Here is a 22,060-nt window from a genome sequence, read left to right as displayed (position 1 = left end):
CTTCAAGGACCACGCGAGGTCCTGGACGAAGGTACCAGCCAGGGCAGGTAAGAGTTTCAAAGTTTATTTCACCATTCTTTAAGCGGTTACGTACAAGTACAATGGGACAGACGACTGGACCCTTACAATACGACTCAGATGGTCAAGACAGATCCCGTCCCAAATCAACCCCCAATTAATTACACACAACCGGCCGCTCAGCCTCTACCCAGAAGGCTCCATAAAAACGTTTTAAATAACGAACAGCCTGGTTGGCTTGCAGTCTGAATCCTGGCCTATTTAATAGCATTCAGGAGTTATACTGTAAATAAACATCATTATGGCTAATGATTACATCATCATTCATTGTAATACCAACCAGGTTATATAATACTATTATCCTTCCCCCTTCGGGCTGGGGCGGGGGGGGGGGGGGTCAGATTTCTTCTTTTTCTGCAAGCAGTTTTTATGACTAAAATCTTTAGTGTTTTTTGTTACCTCTTTACCAGCTGTACCCAAGACTCCTTTCTATAACCAGAGTGAGGACTTTGGACCTTTGTAAGCAAGCTCTTTCCCCACTCACCCTGGGGTTAAATTAAACCAAAACTTTTTTCTGTGAGTTTGCTCCCCATCCAAGTTTTGTAAAACAGCCTCTTTTTCTTGTTCTAAGTTCTCTTGAACAGATTTCAAACATTCAAGAGACATTCAGGACTTCCTGAATCCCATTTCAAAGCCTCACACCCACTCATCTGCCTGCACCTGAATTTTACTGAGATTCACATAATAAAGTTCAGTTTTCTCATGTTTCTATACAGCCCTTGCCCACTCTACTGTAAATAAGACCTGCCCCCTGACATAAAGAAAAAAGGTAACTGTTAAATTTACTTTTTCCTTTAATAGAAGAGTTTTCTTTCCTTCTTTATAGGATTAGCAAAATATTTCACACTACCTAAATTTTTTCCCTTAAATAAAATACAAATGTATGCAAAACTGCTACAACAGACACTGTTCAACAGGTGCTGGTGGGTTAATTAGCACACTCCCCGCTCCTTACTCAGAAGTGCAGAGACGTGGAAGGTGGATATACTTCAACGCATCAGTGGGGTCTTTAGAAAACAACAGTGCTGATTTCCGAGACTTGCAGAGAAATGACTTTCTACTTGAAACGGGAAGAGTAACAAAATTCCTATCATGTTCTAGGTGTCATTTTAATACCACATAGCTATTTAAGCTTGGGATAGGTTAGAGAAATTATGAGAATAATTCTGGAAAACAACTTCCAAGGTTAATTCCTTTTAAAAACTGACAACAGATATCCCCATAAAAACATCCACGTTAAGCAAAGAAAAATACTCAACTTCAGTACAAGCAGAAAGAAAAATGGTTCTATAGGAAGTTTAAGTTATACTCTTCAGTGCACTAAAACAGAGAAAGGAGCTTTATCCAAATCAACTGAAAAATGCTCTTCCTACAATTCACCTAATGTCTACTGTGAAAATTTAAGTTCTGGTTTTTGATTTGCTCCAAAAAATACTGCAATGGCAGGTACTGTCTGGATAGTTCAATGATGGGCTCTATTATAGATTCATCAGATTAAAAAATAAGCAAGGGTCTCTACCCCATGCCCCAACAGAATAAAGATCATCTCTGAGCAGCAGGCAAAGTTATTTAATACGAGGCCACTCCTCAGTAGCGGTGGCTGTACCAGTCGTTGTTGTTGACCTGAAGGAGTTCTGTCACCACCTGCAGGATGTTGTAATTGTGTTTCTTCAGCAGCCTTAGGTTCAACTGCCTGTCACAGAATCCCATTTCAAAGAGATGGGCCATCAGGGCTGCTGTCTGATCTTCAGAAACTATTGGCTGTGTAGAGTCAAGAAAAGCAGAAAAACAGTTTCAGTAAAAATCTGTATTATTTTGTTGAGTAATTCTAATCTTTCCAGATTTATTCAAAACACTAGGTAATTAGGTGCAAGACTATGGCACTCCTGTCCACCCAATACCAATGGGTCTTTTGAGGGGATAAGAAGGACTGGGAAAACTCTATTTTGGATGAGGTATGTTTGTATCCCAAACCAGGTAACAAATGAACTGTCTTTAGAACTAGATGAAGGAAGAGATGCAAACACACTCTGGAAAACCTGTGAAGATAAAGGTGATCATGATGATGGGCCAAGGAGAAGAAGAGCTGTTACTAGAAAAAAGTCTGGGAAATTTAATCAAATACGCAAAGGAGCTGGACCAGAAACTGCTCAGGAAATGATATCCTGGGCAACCTTCTTGGCTTTTTTTTTTTTTTAAATAAAGAATAGCAATTCTTTATTGCTAATTTACTTAATCTTTTATTTTTACTTTCCTCTTTGGACCAAGCTCATAACCTTCCTAAATCCTCCGAATACTTGGAACACCCTCTTATTTACTTAACAGCTGTGTTGAGTACCAATTTTCTTATCAAAAAAAAAAAAAAAGAGAGAGACACAGGTTAGCTAGTATTTTGCAGGTGTTTGAGTGGATTAAAGCTCAACATTCAGAAAACTAAGATCATAGCATCCAGTCCCATCACTTTATGGCAAATAGATGGGGAAACAGTGGAAACTGTGGCTGACTTTATTTCTCTGGGCTCCAAAATCACTGCAGATGGTGACTGCAGCCATGAACTTAAAAGACGCTTACTCCTTGGAAGGAAAGTTATGACCAACCTAGACAGCATATTAAAAAGCAGAGACATTACTTTGTCAACAAAGGTCCGTCTAGTCAAGGCTATGGTTTTTCCAGTAGTCATGTATGGATGTGAGAGTTGGACCATAAAGAAAGCTGAGTGCTGAAGAACTGATGCTTTTGAACTGTGGTGTTGGAAAAGACTCTTTAGAGTTCCTTGGACTGCAAGGAGATCCAACCAGCCCATCCTAAAGAAGATTAGTCCTGAGTGTTCGTTGGAAAGACTGATGTTGAAGCTGATACTCTAATACTCTGGCCACCTGATGCAGAGAATTGACTCATTTGAAAAGACCCTGATGCTGGGAAAGACTGAGGGCAGGAGGAGAAGGGGACGACAGAGGATGAGATGGTTGGATGGCATCACTGACTCAATGGACATGAGTTTGAGTAAACTCTGGGAGTTGGTGATGGACAGGGAGGCCTGGCGTGCTGCAGTTCATGGGGTCACAAAGCATCGGACACAACTGAGCAACTGAACTGAATGGATTAGGAAAAGAAAGCATGTCAATATGTTGAGCACTGTCTCTGGTATTTCTCTCTTCTACTGTTCCCTTCTATTTCAGAGTAAGTTATCCATCCTCCTTTCCAGGTTAATCCTGAATGAACCTTACTTTGTATCTCATTACCTCTCGTCACCTCGGAAACATTTTTCTACTAATTAACCTCTCTCATTTTGATTGTTAACTTCCTTTGCTACTGGCTCACCTTTAAAAATGTCTCCCTCCACATTACACGTCCCAGCTTTCACTCTCCTTTTCCCTTTGTATAGTCCAGCTATCTGAAAGTGAGGCACAGTTGTACTCTTCAAGTCCTCTCTGCTCCTTCACACTCCTCTGCAGCACCTGACACTGCTGGCCATGCCCTCCTCATTAAAACTCCCTTCCCTAAGCTCCAGCGTAGAACTCCCTTCCCTTCCTCATTCTCCTCCTAGTTCTCAGTCTTCTTTGCAGAGCACTCTTTCTTTCCATGATCCTTAGAGGCTGCTCCTTCCTTTATCCATTCTTCCTGGAAAATTTTATCTAATCTGTGGCTCCTGTTTTATCTTGTACATAAATGACTTCATTTCCAGGCCAAACTTCTTTTCTCTGTAATTCAAATGTATAAATCCAACTATACTCTGGATAAATTGACCTGGGTCTCAAATTCAACACCAGTCCCAAACCGACTCGATTTTCTTTTCCTCCTGCCCAAATATACCCTTCTTATATATCCTCTCTTAATGAATGTTTCACTGACTACCTAAACCAGAAACTTTCTACCCTTATGGCCTCCAAGTTCTGCCATTTCTATTTCTCTTCTACCTTTCTTTTCTTCTTACACGTGGATTCTCAGCTGGATTTCTTAAGGCTCCCTCAGCCTCCACACTATGGAGGAGTGGAGTGATCTTACAAAGAACAAATCTGATCATGTTAATTACTTCCCTAAAATCCTTCAGAGGCTGCCCACAGGTTCTAAAATAAAATCCAAATCACTTAACACAGCATCCCACCTACATCACTGGTCTTTTCTTTTCTTTCTCTTCTCAGAACAAATTTACCTTCCAGGCTCACATTTCCAGAGCTACTGTCTGTCTACCCTTTCTGACTCTGATTCCTAGCAAACACTTTTAGGATGACTTCAGGCATCATCTACCAGGAAGCCTTCCTGTGCTGCACTGTGGGGCCAATTATCAGATTAAGGTGTTCCACCGGTCTGAGAAAACTGGCATAGTATCTTACACTGCACAATAAATGTGTGTTTTTTTTTTAATTAGATGAAAGATTCCTTAAATTCTATAGTGCTTTGCAATTTTCAAAAGTTTCATAGACAAACGTCTGTTTACTTCACTTGTTTCCCACCACTTTGGGCAGGAACTAGTGTCTGATTCCTCTTGTAGCACTAGCACCTGGGAGAGCTCCACACACATACTAGGTCTGCAACAAACATTAGGTCTTTTTTCTTTCCTCTCTAAACTTAGCCAAAGTCATGTAAGAGGAAAGTGGCCAAGTCTTTGTGTTTTAATCAAAGACTAAGTTTTGTGATACATATATCCAATGGAATTACTGAGCCATAAAAAGGAACGAATCTGAGGCAGTTTTAGAGAGATGGATGAACCTAGAGCCTGTTATCCAGAGTGAAGTCAGAAAGAGGAAAACAAATATCGTATATTAACACATATATGTGGACTCTAGAAAGATGGTACTGATGAACCTATGTGTAGGGCAGGAACAGAGACGCAGACACAGAGAACAGACTTATGGAAGGAGAGGGTGAGACAAATTGAGAGCAGCACTGAAACATGTATGTCATCATATTAAGAAACATACATAGCTAGTGGGAAGCTGCTGTATAGCACAGGGAGTTCAACCTGGTGACAACCTAGAAGCGTAGGATGGGATGGGGGAATGGGAGGGAGGTCCAAGAGAGAGGGGACATACATGTACTTATGGCTGATTCTTGGCTGCTACACGGCAGAATCCAACACACATTGTAAAGCAATTATCCTCCAATTAAAAGAAGACTAAACTTGAAGCTCATGCTTTCTATGATGATGTGCGACTCTCTCCAGCCCAGGCAGATGCCACTGTTTTCACTAGTGACTTGGATTTGGTTCAGGAAAATAAAACATACACTGACCTGTGCGGTGACTGGTGGTCCAGCAAACAAGGCCTTGTATGCAGAGGCAGCAACAGACAAAGCCCCCTTTACCAGTCCTCCAGCAATGCTGTTCCCGTGATGGTGGTGGTGGTGCCTGAGGAGGAAAGCCAAGTTATCTCCCTAAGAAACACTAATTATTATCTTCCTACAAGATAATCTGGGTTCTCATTCTGGAAAGGAAATGAGATTTCCTGGAGGAAAGAAAATCAAATGTAAAATGAGTGTCTGACTGTTTTCCTACCAGTTTTATAGTTACAAATCTAGGTCTGACGTAGGGCTCAGTTCTTACTGTTACAAGATATGGGCACTGCAGAAAACATGTCACTCTGGTTAGCATGCCAGCTTTCAGCCCCAGTAGAAAATTAATGTGGTCAAGGGCGCAGTGACGTACTGGCAGTGTGTCTGCTCAGTTACCATCTCAGAGGAAACATCTCCCAAAGGAAATGTGATTTTCTGAACACTGTATACGGGGAGGGGCCCAACTTGACACCGCCTTGAGACGACTAGGAGCAGAGAGGCAGGTTTGTCTAAGAACAAGTTACGAGACGCACAATGGGCTGGACCTTCCTGCCCTCCTCTGTTACTAAGCAGGAATTGAACCTTAGGGCGCTTCTTCCATCTGGACTGGCAACACTCTTAAACATCAACGTTAGCCCTCTGTTCAGGGTTGCTCACGAGCTTCCAGAGAAATAAGAACAAGAAGGGATGATGGCTTTCCTCCGTCACTCTGAGGAGGAGGCACGTGCTCTGAGAGGCTAGGACATCCACCTGCTTCGAAGAAGAGGCTACACAGGCAAGGTCCAGTTACCTTGAGTGGTCATAGCTCTTCGGTCTGCTGTTTACAAGTCCTGAGGAGCCTCTGAGCTCTAAAAGCAAGAGAGCTGTTGGTTAGATGCAGCATCTAGAAATGCCTTGGATTTCCTAACTCCCAGCAGGGCTATTTCTGAGGCAGGTAACAATCTGATCACAACATTTCAAGCCTTTAATTTTTTGGCCGCACCACATGCCATGTGGGCTCTTAGTTCCTTGATCAGAGATTCAACCTGTGCCCCCTGCATTGGATGCAGAGTCTTAAATCACTGGGCCGCCCAAAGTCCAGGTTTTGTTTTTTGAGGAAGAGAGGGACGCCACTTTGAGGGTCTACTCACAACTCCAAGGTGCTATTCTATTTTGTAGATGAGGAAACAGACCTTCAGGTATTATCAACCTGCTGAACCACTGCAAGGTTACACAGTGAGGAAAGGCAGAGCTGGGGCTGAACCTAGACTGGGCTGGTTCCAAAACCTGTGTTCTTTCCACTACAGCACAATGCCAGCTGCTATGGGGTCTCATCTAATAAATATTAAGCTAGAAGATAGAACAAAAAGAGTAGGAGGGAGGAGCACAGAAAAAGTCAAAGGGCAAGTTTCGCAAAACTGCCAAGAACCACAGAGTGCCTACTTATACCTGGTTTCCATGAAAAAAGAGCACAGAGAGAAAGCTCAGGCAGGTCATTACCTTCTCTGATCTGACCAGGGACTGAAGAAACTTCTGGTGCGGTAACTGGTAAATCCACTCCTGGGGAACCATGATGCTGTGCACTGGGAGGACTCCTTTCAGAAAGACATAATATTGAAAGTAAGTTGAGAAGGCACCTCTGGTAACAGTGGAGAAACAGCAAACAGCGCACAGCAGAGCTAGCTTCTCTACAGAGGTTTCACACTGCTGATCCAGAGCACATGTCTGCATCTAGGGATCAGGTGGGAAGAGCTCACTCTTCTGTTTTCCTCTTCAGTCACAGTCAAGCTAGAAAGACTGGCTGCAGTCTGGTCACTCCCCTGCTAATTACTCAGCTAATTAAGGTTAACTAAAGCAAGTATTTCTTTAAATCCAGGATCCACAAATACTGGGAAGTACAACTTTTATTCATCAGACTTTACTATGGGAAATCGCCATTGCCCCCGCTGACAGAGAAACAGGTTTTGAGATCAGGTTGAGTCCTCTCTCTTTATTCCACCTCTGAAGGACAGCCCAGCAGAGTGGGGTACAGATGGTACCTGGGCAGCTGTGGTGGAAGCCCCACCACCTCTGGGGTTAGGGGCACTGTGTCCAGAGTCTGTGAGGTCATAAGGATGTCATTGATGTTGTGCCCCTGTGGCTGGTTGTCCCCTCCAGGGGGTCTCTCCCCAGCCTCAACTGGTTCCTGCCCAGCCTCAATCCCAGGCTCTCCTTCAGCCCCTCGCTCCAGGCCTGGCTGTGAGAGCGCAGAGCTGTACATGGAGTCCCCCAGGGGGCGGCTGGTGTCAAAGCACTCAGGCAGGATGATGATATAGTCCTCTGAAGAAGCAGAGGACTGACTCCGAACTTCATCTTTGAGCTCATCCTCTTCCTCCACAACAGCCTCTTCTTCAGCAATTTGGACAATCTCCTCCCTCTCGTCTGCAAGTGGTCCCTCTTCAGGTGAGGCAAATTTCACTAAAGGGTGAAAGCATCCAATTTTAAGGTACAAGCTAAGAACAGTCCCTCATGCTTACCCTGCCCCATACCAAGCCTTGTGGGTCATGAGCTATAATTATGAAAGCCAGAGGAGAGGGACAAGCCAGAGGGCCATATTCAAAGTCTGAAGCTGTGAAGAACCAAAGTTCATAAAAACAAGGTCAGCAGAAACAATAAAGCTTCTGAGAACACTATGAACCTTAAAACAAGGAGGCCCTCTTCCTTTTCCCCTTCAGGTGACAGCTAACATAACTGTCAGAGCGACCCCAAGGACTATACAATTCATGGCATTCTCCAGGCCAGAATACTGGAGTGGGTAGCCTTTCCCTTATTCCAGGGGATCTTCCCAACCCAGGGATTGAACCCAGGTCTCCCACATTGCAGGTGGATTCTTTACCAGCTGAGCCACAAGGGAAGACCAAGTATATTGGAGTTGGTAGTCTATCCCTTCTCCAGTGGATCTTCCCGACCCAGGATCTAACCGGGGGTCCCCTGCATTGCAGGCGGATTCTTTACCAACTGAGCTATCAGAGAAGCCCCTATCATATTGGCATGGTTTCAAATCGAAATTGCTAAACTAGCTAACAGGGCTATGAGAAGAGAAAACATCTGGTGCTAAGTACTGCAGGGACTATGTACTTTTGACTCCTTTCCTCCTCCTCTTTGCAAAGTAATGAGTAGTCATGACAGAAAACTGGCAAAACATGGATGAGTTAAGAAAAAAAATAACAACAAACTACCAATAATCTTATTGAGACAACTACTGTGAACATTTTGGTGTAAGTCCTTCTAGACTTTGTTTAGACTTTTTTTGTTATCCATTTGTACTCAAATGTGTGTGTGGAAATACATATAGATTTTTTAAATACATAGTTTTAAAATTTGAGTGTTTGGATAGTATCTGAAATACATGAAATTGCTTCTGCCTATCTGACCTCTAGAAATTCTGCCACAAAGAAATTTATTACAGCAGAATTTAACCCTGAGAAACTTAAGCTTGGTGCTCCTGCTTCTGCCCACTATTTCCTGACTGTTGCCCTTGGAGAAATGAGACAACTCAGCTACTGGGGATGGGAGTGGGAGCGTAGGGGAGGGTTCTCTGCTGAGGGGCTCCATCCACTTACACGAAGACTCCTTACTGCAGAACCCAGGCAGCACAGTTGGCTGCTGTTCCTCTGTGGCGTACAGCTGTAATTCAGCCCCTGGGAAAGTGCAGAAATGAATTATAGGAGCTGCCTTGCTCCTGATGCACATGTAGAGTCTAAAAAACCAACCATGATCCAACCTCTAACAAAGATCCCCTGTCTCCACTCTCATTAAAGAAGAGCATTTCTACCTGCTCAGGTCTGGCAATCACAAGTCAGGCATCACCCCGATGTGGGGGTGGGGTGAGGTCTGAGAATTTCAGGGACACTCACTCTGCGGGGACTTCTGTCTCCAAGGTGGTTTGTGATCCGGGGCGGCATCCAACGTAAGGGATCGGATGACAGTCTCACACACGAACTGGGTCCCACTCAAATCATCTTCTGGTTCCTCCATGGAAGAAACGTTCTCAGCCTTTTTCTTTACTGACACTGTGGAATCTGGAAAAGACAGAACTTTTGTCTGCACTTGGTGTTTAAAGTGTTGCAGAGCTTTCTCCAGTCACGTCCCCATGCTGATACGATGCCAAGGAATAACTGCTGTCTGTGCTATGTGAAGGTGAGACTTCAAAATATCAGATCCTATGGAAAACCCGTTCACACACCAAGGTAAGGTTAGTAGAAGGTATGGATAACAACAGGGCGTGGTATGGAAGGGGAGGATGCAAATGCTTTATAAATATTTAACCCCTTACCAGGAAGTGCTTTAAATCCCGCCCCTTCACTTTCTTCCTGTATCTGCCCCAAGCCTGGCTTCTCTATTAAAGGACTGTCATGTGGCAGAGGAGACATGCAGGGAGTCATATCTGGAGAATGAAGATAGGAGAACCATCAACCAAGAAAAAGCATTGCATCATCAATACTCAGTGTCCAGAAGCAGCAGCTTCTAGGTTTCCTGCCACTTGCAGAACTAAAATAAACCCAGGTATGCTCCAAGGCCTGTTGTAAAGAATTTTTCCAGACCATCAAGTACACAAGTATCTCAGGTCAATCAACACAGGAAGGATCATAAACAGTTGTTTGGCTTTGGAAGACCATGACCAAGACACAGAACCATGAATGTAAAGTAACAAAGGGACACAAACACCTAGGAGAAATGGAGAAGAGGGTCCCTTTACGGTGGGGAAACTCTGTACAAACTTGTATTGTTGCCTCTGACAGACAACAGGGAAATGAAGGAAAATGGGCCCATGGGTGCAGTTTTAATATCACATTGTGGGAGAAATCCTTGCCTACTAATACCTCAGAATGACACAGTAACTACCAGAGTCAGGGGGGCAATACTATTGGGCCTGTTAATAAACAAGGTGGACCAAGTGACATTCTTACCCACAGGAGTGTTGTGGGGCACTCTCTCCAACTCTTGGACAATATTTATATCCAGTAGCTCAAAGGACAGCAGATCCTGAAAAAAAAAGGGGGGGAGGGCATGTTAGGCTACTTGCAACACATGCTAGAGCCATGCTTTGTGTTAAAGGCCACTGAGCTCCACATCATCCTAGATTCAACTCGTGTTCAAATTCATGCCTCATCTCAGTCAAGTGAGAACAAGAAGAGTTAATGGGAACCAAACATTCAAATAGCCACTGGGAGAGAAAGCAGATGCAGTGGGGGTGAAGGAGAACCAGTTAGCCAGAAAGAAGAGGCAGCGAAGGGGAAGTTGTGGGAACCACAAGATAAGTTCCCAATTCAAAGAGGAAACATTTAATTTAGAAACTTGTTTCCACTGGGATGATCTTGCCATTTGATGCATCTCACTAGATTAGAGTGGTCTATCTCTAACTTTCTGGGAACCATCGACGGCTCTACCCCCTTCCCTTCAACAAGTTAAGAACTTGTTCCCCAGGGCTTTCTGTCCCTTCCCCTCAAAATGCTCAATCTTCCACCTGGGCAGTCAGAAGATCCACAGATGGGATGTAGAGCTCCCTCTTGCTGGGAGCATTCTTTGCCTTCTGTGGGATGCGGGTTCCTGGCCCTTCTGTCTGCTCAGTTGTTTCACCAGGCAGAATTTCTTCTTTAGCCAGAAAAGCTTCCTATGGAGAGAAACCATTGGGACACATTTTTGGCCTTCAACAGAACTCAAAAAGCAAGTTGACGGCTGCCTCCCTAAAATCAAATGCACTGTACACAGTAAAACTTTTTGTTTTAATTTCACACTTTTCTGTGAAAAAGCTGCAAAAAGAGTACAGCTGCTGCTGCTGCTAAGTCACTTCAGTCGTGTCCGACTCTGTGCGACCCCATAGACGGCAGCCCACCAGGCTTCCCCGTCCCTGGGATTCTCCAGGCAAGAACACTGGAGTGGGTTGCCATTTCCTTCTCCAGTGCAGGAAAGTGAAAAGTCAAAGTGAAGTCGCTCAGTCGTGTCCGGCTCTAGCGACCCCATGGACTGCAGCCTACCAGGCTCCTCTGTCCATGGGACTGTCTAGGCAAAAGTACTGGAGTAGGGTGCCATTGCCTTCTCCGAAAGAGTACAGAGAGTTTACTAATTACCCCCTTTATCTAGCTTCCCCTAATGATAGTAACTTAGATTAACCATAATAACAATAGTCAAAACCAGAATATCATCACTGGGTAACTTAAATTTAAGCAGTAAATAGGGAAGTTGCCTTAAAACAACATGTGGTTCCCTGGTGGTCCACTGGTTAAGAATCCACCTGCCAACACAGGGGACACAGGTATGATCCCTGGTCTTGGAAGAACCCACATGCCGTGGAGCACTAAACTGGTGCCCAAAACTCCTGAAGCCCATGTTCCACAACAAAAGAACTCATTGCAGTGAGTGCACCGCAATAAAGAGTAGCCCCCACTCACTGCACTAGTGAAAGCCTGTGCAGCATCGATGAGCCAGTGCAGCAAAAAAAAAAAAATCAGAAAACTGTGCACCAAGTAACAACCAGGGTTAAGCACTGAGGGACACCTGCACGCAGATTCGAAGGACACACAAAGTCCCAGAAGACTAGGCCCAATATAAGCATACTGATGTGTTTGGGCGGAGGGAAGAAGCTGGCCTTTCCAGGTTTCTGAAGGATCCACCAGCTGTGAACAGGCCCTTCCAATGCTCACCTCTTGCTGGCAGGGGAGTTCATCACCTCTGCTTGAGCTGATCATGCTCTTTTCACTGTTATCTGGGCTCTCTGTGGAGGGGAAAGGATCCACTATGATGCTGCACCAGACCCGAGGCCCGAACTGCTGGCCTTTGTGAGAAAGACGCCAATGGGAAGTGTATGTCCCCTCCAAGGTTGGGGCAATGAACTCCACAGACACGACTCCCACATGGCCAGCCTTTAGGCAGGGAACCAAAACATCCTTCTTTTCGGTAGAAGCCAAAGTCAGGTTTCCCCACATGAACTTGAGCTGAAAAGAATAGTAACAGGAGAAAGAAAGTCTGTCAGTTAAACACTCTGCCATTTCAACCACTTCACATTCACACTTTGTGGGGAAAACTACCTTTGTGTCTGTGCTCCACTTGACATTTCCTGTATTTTTCATCCTCCAGTGTTTGATAAACTTGGTTCCTGGCTGGAGATGAGTCCCATCAGGCAAATTCTCATCCACAAACGCTGCACTGAGTGTTGGCATAACTGGGGCACAGGGTTGCAGAGGGAGCCTGAACAGAAAATTTAGATATTTAACTACTTGTGTTGGGTGTGATGTATTCTGAATACCCAATATGTGGTTCAATATGCAGACCATGACCCTGGAGGGCATACTAGTGCATCTGCTTTATAATGGGAATTCCCTTACGGTCCAGTGGTTAGAATTCGTTGCTTTCACTGCTGAGGGCCTCGGTTCAATCCCTGGTCTGGGAACTAAGAACCCGATAGCTTCATGTGGTGCAAAAAACCCTCCAACAACAACAAGAACAAACTATTAACATTTTTTAAGAAAACAAGCTGACCCAAGGAATTCCCTGGCAGTCTAGTGGTTAGGACTCCATGCTTCCACTGTAGGGAGTACGGGTCTGATCACTGGTCAGTGGACTAAGATCCTACCTCCCCTATGGCACAGCTGAAAGAACAAAACAAGGGGACCTAACTCCTAAGTTAAAAAGCTATGGTGAGGATAACTGAAAGGGTCCATAAATACCACAACTAGAGAGTTGGGCTCTTAAAACATTTGTTCCTTTTGCTTCAAATCCAGACTGTTTCCAGTAAAAAGAGATTACACCAGTTTCTGAACCTTACTGGTTTCTGTTTTTCTGAAGAAGCCAACAAAGGAAGTGTCAAAGATAACTAGCAAACCACCCTTTAAGAACACAAAGATCAGAAAATGGGAAGTTTTAAGGGTTTGAGTGTTAGGAGTTAGCAATAATAAATAAAACAGAAGTTGGCTTAAGTTCCAGTTTTAGATGGCTGGACCTAAAGCTCTGGCTCCTGCCCTGGCCCTGGGCTTACATCGGGGTGTTTGACTGCAGCAGGCTCTCGGGTCGACCCAAAGGAGATTTGGGGTTCTGCAGCCCATGAAGCGAATTCCATAGATGAATCTTCCTGTGGAGTTTAAGCTGCTTTTTAAGTTCCTTGACCTCTGCTTTACGCTGTTTCTTCTCAGCTCGCAACCTTTGCTTTTCTGCTTTAAGAAAGTTCTTATCAACTTGCTTCTGGAGCCTGTGAGATTAAAAAAAAAAAAAAGTCTTAAAATACAAATCTCACAAATAAACCTTGAAGCTATTCTGAGCCACCTGTGGTCTTCATCAGCGTCTGCTTCTAGTTTAGTTTCTTAATTTCTTTCTGCAGTTCTGGTTTCCATCTCATTAGCTCTGGATAATTATCCCTGTCACCGCACATCAACTGGAAAGGAGCTGGAACTAAGGAGATTCTTTGGTCTTTTTATGGCTGTGCCACATGGCTCGTGGGAGCTCAGTTCCTCAACCAGGGATCAAACCTGTGTTCCCTGCAATGGATGTGCAGAGTCCTAACCAATGGATGGACTGCAAGGGAAGTCCAGGAGACTGTTTAGTTTTGTGATCCCACCCTGTCACCAAAACCAAGAAGCCAACCAGAGAACAAACACCCCATATATATATGGTTTTACCTGGCCTGTTCCAGAGCAGCAGGAAGACGAGGAGTAGAGAACCTCGAGTGAGAAAACGGTTCAGAAGAACCCACAACAGGTCTCCGCAACTTCAGCAGGACATGATTGGAGTCATGGGCATACGGCCCTGATTCACAATCTTCGCAGATATTGTAGGATGGGCAGAGGCTGTGAGGAAAGGAATGGCACAGTGGGAAGGACCTGAGGTCAGAAGATAAGGACCCAGACTTCCATATATTTGCTCTATCACCACTGAGGTGGGAGCCTGAGCATGCCACCCACTCATGCCATGTCTCAATCCTCATGAATCAGTGAAGATGGTGACACTTCATCTATACCTACTTCAAAGGACAATCAATGGGAGGAAAGATATGAAAGCGTTTGGAATAGGGAGACAACCCTTGGGGATCCAATTTCGTTTTGGGGAACTTAATTCTGTCTGGCTCTCTCAATTCAAATGTATATATACCTGAACACAGCAATCTAATTATTCACTCTTCAAATAGTTATTTTCTCTTGTGGGTGAAGAGTAGCTTGTTTTCAATATAGAGCTGCTGTGTCTGATGCTCAGAGTAAGTACACCCTTTATCCCCCAGAACATTAGAACCTCCCGCTCTAAGGGGTGTTCATTCCCAAGCTATTGCTTTACCTGCACTGGTAGCGCACACCCACGATACTCCTTTGGCAGCTGCTACAAGCAATATGCCAGCTGAACTGGTTTTCTGGCAAAAACAGTGTTTCCTCTGAAACAGGCATTGAAACTTCTGAGGGACACGAACCTAAGGATGGATGCTGGAGGACAAGCTTCTCATGTAATTTCTGTTCAAGCTTTTCAACCGTTTCTTTAACCACTTGCTCTCTGAACTAGAATACAGAAAAAGCAGGGGGAAGGGAGGGGGCGGAATTCTCTCAGTTCCAAGACTGGAAAAAGGCACGAAAATATAAAATAAACCTGAAACCTCACCATCTCTGGTATAAGAACACAATAATCAGATAATAGATACAGAATGAATGGACAGAAACATAGCAAAAAAAAAGTCTAACCCTTCCACAGCTAAAGTGGCTTCAAAGCAAATATCAAGAAGCCCTTTGATGAATAAATTTTTAACACTTCCTTCTCAAGGACAGAAATTTGTCTCTTTCCCTTACATCCTTAAACTCACCCCTTTTCTAGTACATCACTGCAAAAGCCAGGAACTTTCTTGACTAGAACTGCTGTAGTTTGGAAATTATTAGCTACCATTCTTCATTCACCTGCACCAGAGGCAGCAGCCCTCTGGAACTATCTTTCTATCTCGTCAACAATCCATCTGTGCCAACACTGCTGCTAAACCCAAGCTGGAAAGAACACTCACTGTCTCTAGGTAGCTTGTGAACCAGTCAGGGGGCTTGTCTTGAGGCTGGTCTGGATTATGTGGAGCAGGTGGAAGCTGCTGCAAATAAACACAAATCCAAGATACTTTTTTTCTTCTGTTTAAAGTAATTGTCCTATAATGTATTATTTTGAGGTTTCTTTTGTCAAATAATATTAACGTATAGTTTTAAAAATGAGCATGAAAAAGTATAAGAAAAATGTCACCCTATTCATGGTCCTCTCCAGAAGTAACCACTGTTACCAGTTCAAAAAGTCAGAGAGACAGTCACAATTAACTCCCAAACCTCTGAAGAACAGCTCAAATCTTAGACCAGAGACAATGAAACACAGGTCAGAAAAATCATGGACATAGGTCGTTCCCTTCGTACCTGCATTGCAGGATCCTCTGGGGTCTTCATGTCTGACCCCAAGACTCTCACCAGTGAAGAATAATGTGCAAGTGGCTTCTTTCCTGCCCTAGCAACTAGTCGTTTTTCTGTTCCAGTGGGAGGTGGGGCTTCTTCGCCAACACGACACCCTTCATGGACTTGCATCTGCAGTTGGTTTCCCTGCTTAACTGCCATCTGAGAGCATAAGTTATGAAATAAAAACAATATTATGTGATTCTTTTCCTAAATAAAAATTCAAAGCCACAAAAACAGAAAAGGTATGGGAACATTTGCTGGAAAATATCACGATTTATGCTTCTCTGTATATCTGTAATTTTTTTAAATATTCTTTTATCTTAGAGGTAAACTGTCTGCTGATTTCCCAGACTACACCTATTCCTCAAAATGGTTTCTTTCTTTTTTGGTGGGGGGAGAGTGTTTTTTCAAACTTTTTAATTGTGAAAATTTTCAAACATACACAGAAGTAGAAGGAGTAGTGTGATAAACCCCCAAGGATTCATGCTTTTTTAAGTTAGGTCAAATGACAAATATGCTAACGCTCAGCCTGCTGTTTCTTTGCCAAGAATGTTAACTAGGAATGGTTTTGTTAAAAACGAAGTTTTTAGTGTAGCTCTTCATTAGTTGAGATGTTTTCATTAACTGGGTTTCATTAATTGTGTTGTTTAATTTTTAAAAATTTAAGTGTAACTGACATAACATTAGTTTCAGGTGGACAACATAACGATTTGACATTGGTATACACTGTGAAATGATCACCACCTTTGTCCAGTTACCATCTGTTAACTGGTTTATAATGTAGGACTCCATTTACGGATTCTAGTCTCAACTTTACAAGTCAATTTTAAGACTCAGAAAGGTTAAACTTACGTCCCATAGTTAAGTCTTTACCTTTCCACTAAGAATAGTATTTTGGGAAGCATGCTTAAGTGGTCACCTCTTTTTGAAGAGAATCTTCTCAAACACTCTATTTTTAAAAAACTCTACTTCAAGGAGCATTTGAGGTTTCAAGAAGGTACTCCAGCATCCAAGGAGAGATTAACGGTCAAGTCTGTGGGGTTCTAGCTCCTCCTACTTGTTACCCAGTGACAAGAACTGTTCTTTTATCTATTTTCACACATTAGACTTCTTAAGATTCCACTTAGAAACAGCACTCTGTGGCCAAAACATCTGAAAGCTCTTATCTTAGGTCAGGGAACAGCAAAATTTCTTTTTTTTCTTTAACTGAAGTATAGTGGATTTACAATGACTCAGGTCAGGTGTAGAGCAAAGTGATTGCAATACATATACACACACACTTTTTCAAGTTTCTTGTCCATAATAGGTTACTATAAGACATTGAATATAGTTCTCCGTGCTATACAGGAGGTTCTTGTTGTTCAACAAACTTTCTTAAAGGGCCATATAATAAATATTTTAGGCTTGTAGGCCATTCAATTTCTGCTACAACTACTCAACTCCGCCATTGTGGCACAAAGGTAGCCAGAGACAAAACACGATGAACGGGCATGACTGTGTTCTAATAAAACTTTAAATATGTGGCCAGGGTGAGGTCAGCAGCAAGGTGGCGAATAAGGAGTTTTGGGACATACGGCAAATGAGTTTTACCAGTCGGATTCAGAAATAAGAACCTGAAACAGAAAACGTGGTGACCCAACCACCAATCATCTATAGACCTCTGTGGGGAAAGTTCACAAGGAAAGCTCCTTTCCTAGCAAGGGAAAGCTTTACATTTTGAAGAAAACTAAAAAGTCAGCAACATAGTAAGAAATTGCTATGGCAGAAGATGAAGGCTTAAACCTCAAAGGAATCTCAATTTACAGATTTATATCCTGATCATTTGAAATATCTCTAATTAGCTAAAGAGGAAAGATTCAGGAAGCAACCTAGAAAAGTTACCAGTCCTTGTCAGAACTAGAAGTTGACCATCCTTTGTCAGAAGAATGAGTAGATCAACATTTGCTAGAACAATGTAGTACTGGTCAGGCTTTGTCTGAAGAACTCTGAGCTTTGCGCAGTCTCAGCCAGAAGAACAATGTAGCATAAGAGTAAACCCTCCTGCTATTTCAAAGAAAAATATTAATTAAAAGAAAACATCATACCAAAAAACACAGGAAGAGGGACTTCCCTGGTACAATGGATAAGAATCCACCTGCCAATGCACAGGGCACAGGTTCAATTCCTGGTCCGGGAAGATCCCACAATGCCATGGGGCAACTAAGCCTGTGTGCCACAACTACCATGCCCATGCCTAGAGCCTGTGCACTGCAACAAGAGAAGCCACTGCAATGAGAAGCCTGTGCAACCAAGAGTAGCCCCCTGGAAACAGAGACAGCCCCCATGCAGCAACAAAACCCCAGTGCAACCAAAAAATAATAATTTAAAAAATAATTTTAAAGCACAGGAAGAATGTGAACAAGTACAAGATAACTGTGCTATTAAAGAACAAGAATTAGGAGGAAATAGGAGAGAAGAAGCTCTAAGGCTTTACTAAAAAGGCCAGTATCTTTATTTTTTTTTTGGCTGCACCATGCAGCTTATAGGTCTTAGTTCCCTAACAAGATAACCTGTGCCCTCCACGGTGAAAGCTCAGAGTCCTAACCACTGGACCACTTGGGAATTTCCACCAGTACTTTCTGGTGGAAAGGATTAAGATATCTGTTGGCTATTGAGTTCGGGTATGTACTATCCCTCCTAACCCTGAACTAAATTTGTCAACAGAAACTGGACTGCTAAGCTATACTGAAAACGTTCAAACACTGGTTTTATAAAAACAAATTACATCTAAATACATGATTCCTTTTCTTCCTTTCACTTTTTATTTTTGTCCAAGCTGCAGGGCATGTGGGATCTTAGTTCCCCATCCAGGGACTGAACGTGAGCCCCCTCTTTCAGAAGTGTGGTGGCTTAACCACTGGACCTTCAGAAAGTCCCTCCTTTCTTTTTTTAACTGAGGTATGGTTGATTTATAATACTATATACTTTCAGGTATATAACCTAGTAATTCATAATTTTTAAAGATCATATTCCATTTATAGTTATGATAAAATATGATATGGCTAAATTCTCCATTCCTTGTAGCTTATTTATTTTACATATAATAGCTTGCATCTCTAAATCCTCTAACCCTTTTTTGTCCTTCCCTACTGGTAACCATTAGTTTGTTTTCTGTATTAGTAAGTTTGTTTCTTTTTTGTTATATTCACATTTTACTTTTTAGATTCCACATATATGACAACATACAGTATTTGCCTTTCTCTTCCTGATCTATTTCACTAAGCTACATTCATATTATTGTAAATGGCAAAACTTCATTCTTTTTTATGGCTGACTAGTATTCCTGGACTTCCCTGGTGGCTCAGTGATATCCACCTGCCAATGCAGGAGATGTTTATTCGATCCCTGGGTCAGGAAGATCCCTTGGAGGAAATGGCAACCCACTCCAGTATTCTTGCCTGGGAAATCTAATGGACAGAGGAGCCTGAAAGGTTACAATCCATGGGGTTGCAAAAGAGTCAGACATGACTTAGTAACTAAACAACAACTTACTGTGGGTGTGTGTACACATCTTTATCCATTCGTCTGTTGATGGACATTTAGGTTGCTTCCATATCTAGACTAGTATAAATAATGCTGCTGTGAACATTGGGTGCATACATCTTTTCAAATTAGTATCTTCATTTCCTTTGTATATATACTCAGTAGTAAAATTGCTGGGTCATACAGTAGTTGTATTTTTAGTGTCTTGAGGAACATCCAAACTGTTTTTCATAGTGGCCACATCAAATTTACATACCCACCAACAGTGTACAAGTGTTCTCTTTTCTCCACAGACCTGCCATCATTTGTTATTTGTGACCCTCCTGATGATAGTCATTTTGACAGGCGTGAGGTGATCTATTTCTTATTTATTTACCTCTGAAGGAAGGCTAGCCTGGAGAACTGAAAGAACCTTTTAGTTGAGTGACAGATATAATACTTTTATCATTTAAATTCAGATGAAATACAATGTTCACAAAAATTTTTAAGTTATATATATATATATATACACACACACACACACACACTTAGAAAAGGCAGAGGATGCTAAGTCACTTCAGTCGTGTCGGACTCTGTGTGACCCCATAGACAACAGCCCACCAGGCTTCCACGTCCCTGGGATTCTCCAGGCAAGAACACTGGAGTGGGTTGCCATTTCATTCTCCAATGCATGAAAGTGAAAAGAGAAAGTGAAGTCGCTCAGTCGTGTCCGACTCTTAGCGACCCCATGTACTGCAGCCCACCAGGCTCCTCCATCCATTGGATTTTCCAGGCAAGAGTACTGGAGTGGGGTGCCATTGCCTTATCCAAAGGCAGAGGAACCAGAGATCATATTGCCAACATGTTGGATCATCGAAAAAGCAAGAGAGTTCCAGAAAAACATCTACTCCTGCTTTACTGACTATACCAAACCTTTGACTGTGTGGATCACAACAAACTGTGGAAAATTCTTAAACGGGAATAGCAGACCACCTGACCTGCCTCCTGAGAAATCTTTATGGAGGTCAAGAAGCAACAGTTAGAACTCGATATGGAACAACAGAGAAATTGGGAAAGGAGTACATTTAGGTGATGTACACTGTCACTCTGCTTATTTAACTTATATGCAGAGTATATCATGTGAAGTGCTGGGCTGGATGAAGCATAAGCTAGAATCGCGATTGCTGGGAGAAATATCAATAATCTCAGATATGCAGATGACACCACCCTTATGGCAGAAAGTGAAGAAGAACTAAACAGCCTCTTAATGAAAGTGAAAGAGAGTGAAAAAGTTGGCTTAGAAGTCAACATTCAGAAAGCTAAGATCATGGAATCCAGTTCCATCACTTCATGGCAAACAGATGGGGAAACAATGCAAACAGTGAAAGACTTTATTTTTGGGGGCTCCAAAATCACTGCAGATGGTGACCACAGCCATGAAATTAAAAGATGCTTGGTCCTTGGAAGAAAAGCTATATTTTCTAGCTTTTCAAACCTAGACAGCATATTAAAAAGCAGAGACATTACTTTGCTGACAAAGGTCCATCTAGTCAATGGTTTTTCCAGTAGTCATGTATAGATTTGAGAGCTGGATCATAAAGAAAGCTGAGCACCGAAGAATTGATGCTTTTGAACTGTGGTATTGGAGAAGACTCTTGAAGAGTCCCTTGGACTGCAAGGAGATCCAATCAGTCCATCCAAAAGGAAATCAGTCCTGAATCTTCATTGGAAGGACTGATGCTGAAGCTGACACTCCAATACTTTGGCCACCTGATGCGAAGAACTGACTCACTGGAGAAGACCTCAACGCTGGGAAGATTGAAGGCAGGAGGAGAAGAGACGACAGAGGATGAAATAGTTGGATGACATCACGGACTCAATGGACATGAGTTTGAGTAAGCTCCGGGAGTTGGTGATGGACAGGGAAGCCTGGAGTGCTGCAGTCCACGGGGTCACAAAGCGTTGGACGTGACTGAGCGACTGAACTGATGCGCACATGCACGTGCGCACACACACAGACAGACACAACCAGCTCACCAGGTGTAGTTTGTCAACTCCTATTCTAGGCCAGAAACCAAGAAGCTTTTTCTAAAATACTTGGTAGAGTCTGTGAAAAAAATTGCTCAAGAAACAAGTATAATGAAACTGTGTCAAAATATAAATGTGGGATTTTAAGTATTATATAGTAATTATGTAAAAACTATGCATATAAAAGAAGTCTTGCTTCCTAGGGCAAGACAGGCTTATATAAACTCTAGACTCCTGATATCCAAGATTTCTGACTGAATGGGTAAAATAGTGAATGTGGGAAAGGTAGAGGAATTCTGAAGTTTTAAAAAGACTTTTTTAGTGAAACTACTGTAGCTTCTGAGAATTGGGAAACTGAAAAGCTGGAAGAGTTGAAGAACAGTAAAGGGGTGTTAGGGAACATCATGTGAGAACAGCTTAAAAGCAAAGAGCAAACAGGAAGACCGCATGAAAACTGGGGCAGAGAGAAATTATAAAGCATGAGAAATTCTTAACACAGATGGGTATTTCAACTATGAGAAACCAGGAGAGGACATGGATATCTAAAACCAAGAGACTGGCTGGGAAATAAAGATTTCTCAGTAAAAAAACAAGAAAAAATTGGCTAAATTTTTGAAACAAGTGGCACCCAGAACAGCAGTTTTGACCATGAACTGGGAAGGGTAAATCCAGCTCCTGATTTAAAAAAAAAATCTTGCCTTTCCTTTCTTCTCTCCCTAGACCAAAAGTGATATGGAAAATGACTTAATCTGGATTAGAAGTTCAAAAAGGAT

The 22,060-nt window shown here is 42.7% G+C and overlaps 1 protein-coding gene across 2 annotated transcripts in view; it reads right to left on the bottom strand.

Annotated features, from left to right (window-relative positions):
* Positions 1-48: 48 nt before the first annotated feature.
* The window catches only part of NBR1 (NBR1 autophagy cargo receptor), a 28,439-nt gene continuing 6,427 nt past the window's right edge, over positions 49-22,060 (bottom strand). Inside the window, exons 6-22 of one of the 2 annotated variants that reach the window (XM_070366837.1) lie at positions 15,723-15,917; positions 15,335-15,412; positions 14,629-14,843; positions 13,980-14,147; positions 13,343-13,552; positions 12,396-12,555; positions 12,012-12,302; positions 10,835-10,981; positions 10,278-10,353; positions 9,644-9,754; positions 9,225-9,389; positions 8,931-9,008; positions 7,368-7,785; positions 6,829-6,923; positions 6,140-6,197; positions 5,311-5,425; positions 49-1,839 (exon numbers count right to left, since the gene is read on the bottom strand). In XM_070366837.1, the coding sequence (XP_070222938.1) occupies positions 1,666-1,839; positions 5,311-5,425; positions 6,140-6,197; positions 6,829-6,923; positions 7,368-7,785; positions 8,931-9,008; positions 9,225-9,389; positions 9,644-9,754; positions 10,278-10,353; positions 10,835-10,981; positions 12,012-12,302; positions 12,396-12,555; positions 13,343-13,552; positions 13,980-14,147; positions 14,629-14,843; positions 15,335-15,412; positions 15,723-15,917 (2,754 nt within the window). In that variant the 3' untranslated portion in view covers positions 49-1,665. The remainder of the gene's footprint in view (positions 1,840-5,310; positions 5,426-6,139; positions 6,198-6,828; positions 6,924-7,367; positions 7,786-8,930; positions 9,009-9,224; positions 9,390-9,643; positions 9,755-10,277; positions 10,354-10,834; positions 10,982-12,011; positions 12,303-12,395; positions 12,556-13,342; positions 13,553-13,979; positions 14,148-14,628; positions 14,844-15,334; positions 15,413-15,722; positions 15,918-22,060) is intronic. The other variant, XM_070366838.1, reaches the window with a different exon arrangement.

The sequence above is a fragment of the Bos mutus genome, unplaced genomic scaffold (assembly GCF_027580195.1).
Source record: "Bos mutus isolate GX-2022 unplaced genomic scaffold, NWIPB_WYAK_1.1 CTG215, whole genome shotgun sequence".
Lineage (NCBI taxonomy): Eukaryota > Metazoa > Chordata > Mammalia > Artiodactyla > Bovidae > Bos > Bos mutus.
The sequence above is the reverse complement of the archived record's forward strand: the minus strand, read 5'-3'. Positions and strand labels throughout refer to the sequence as shown.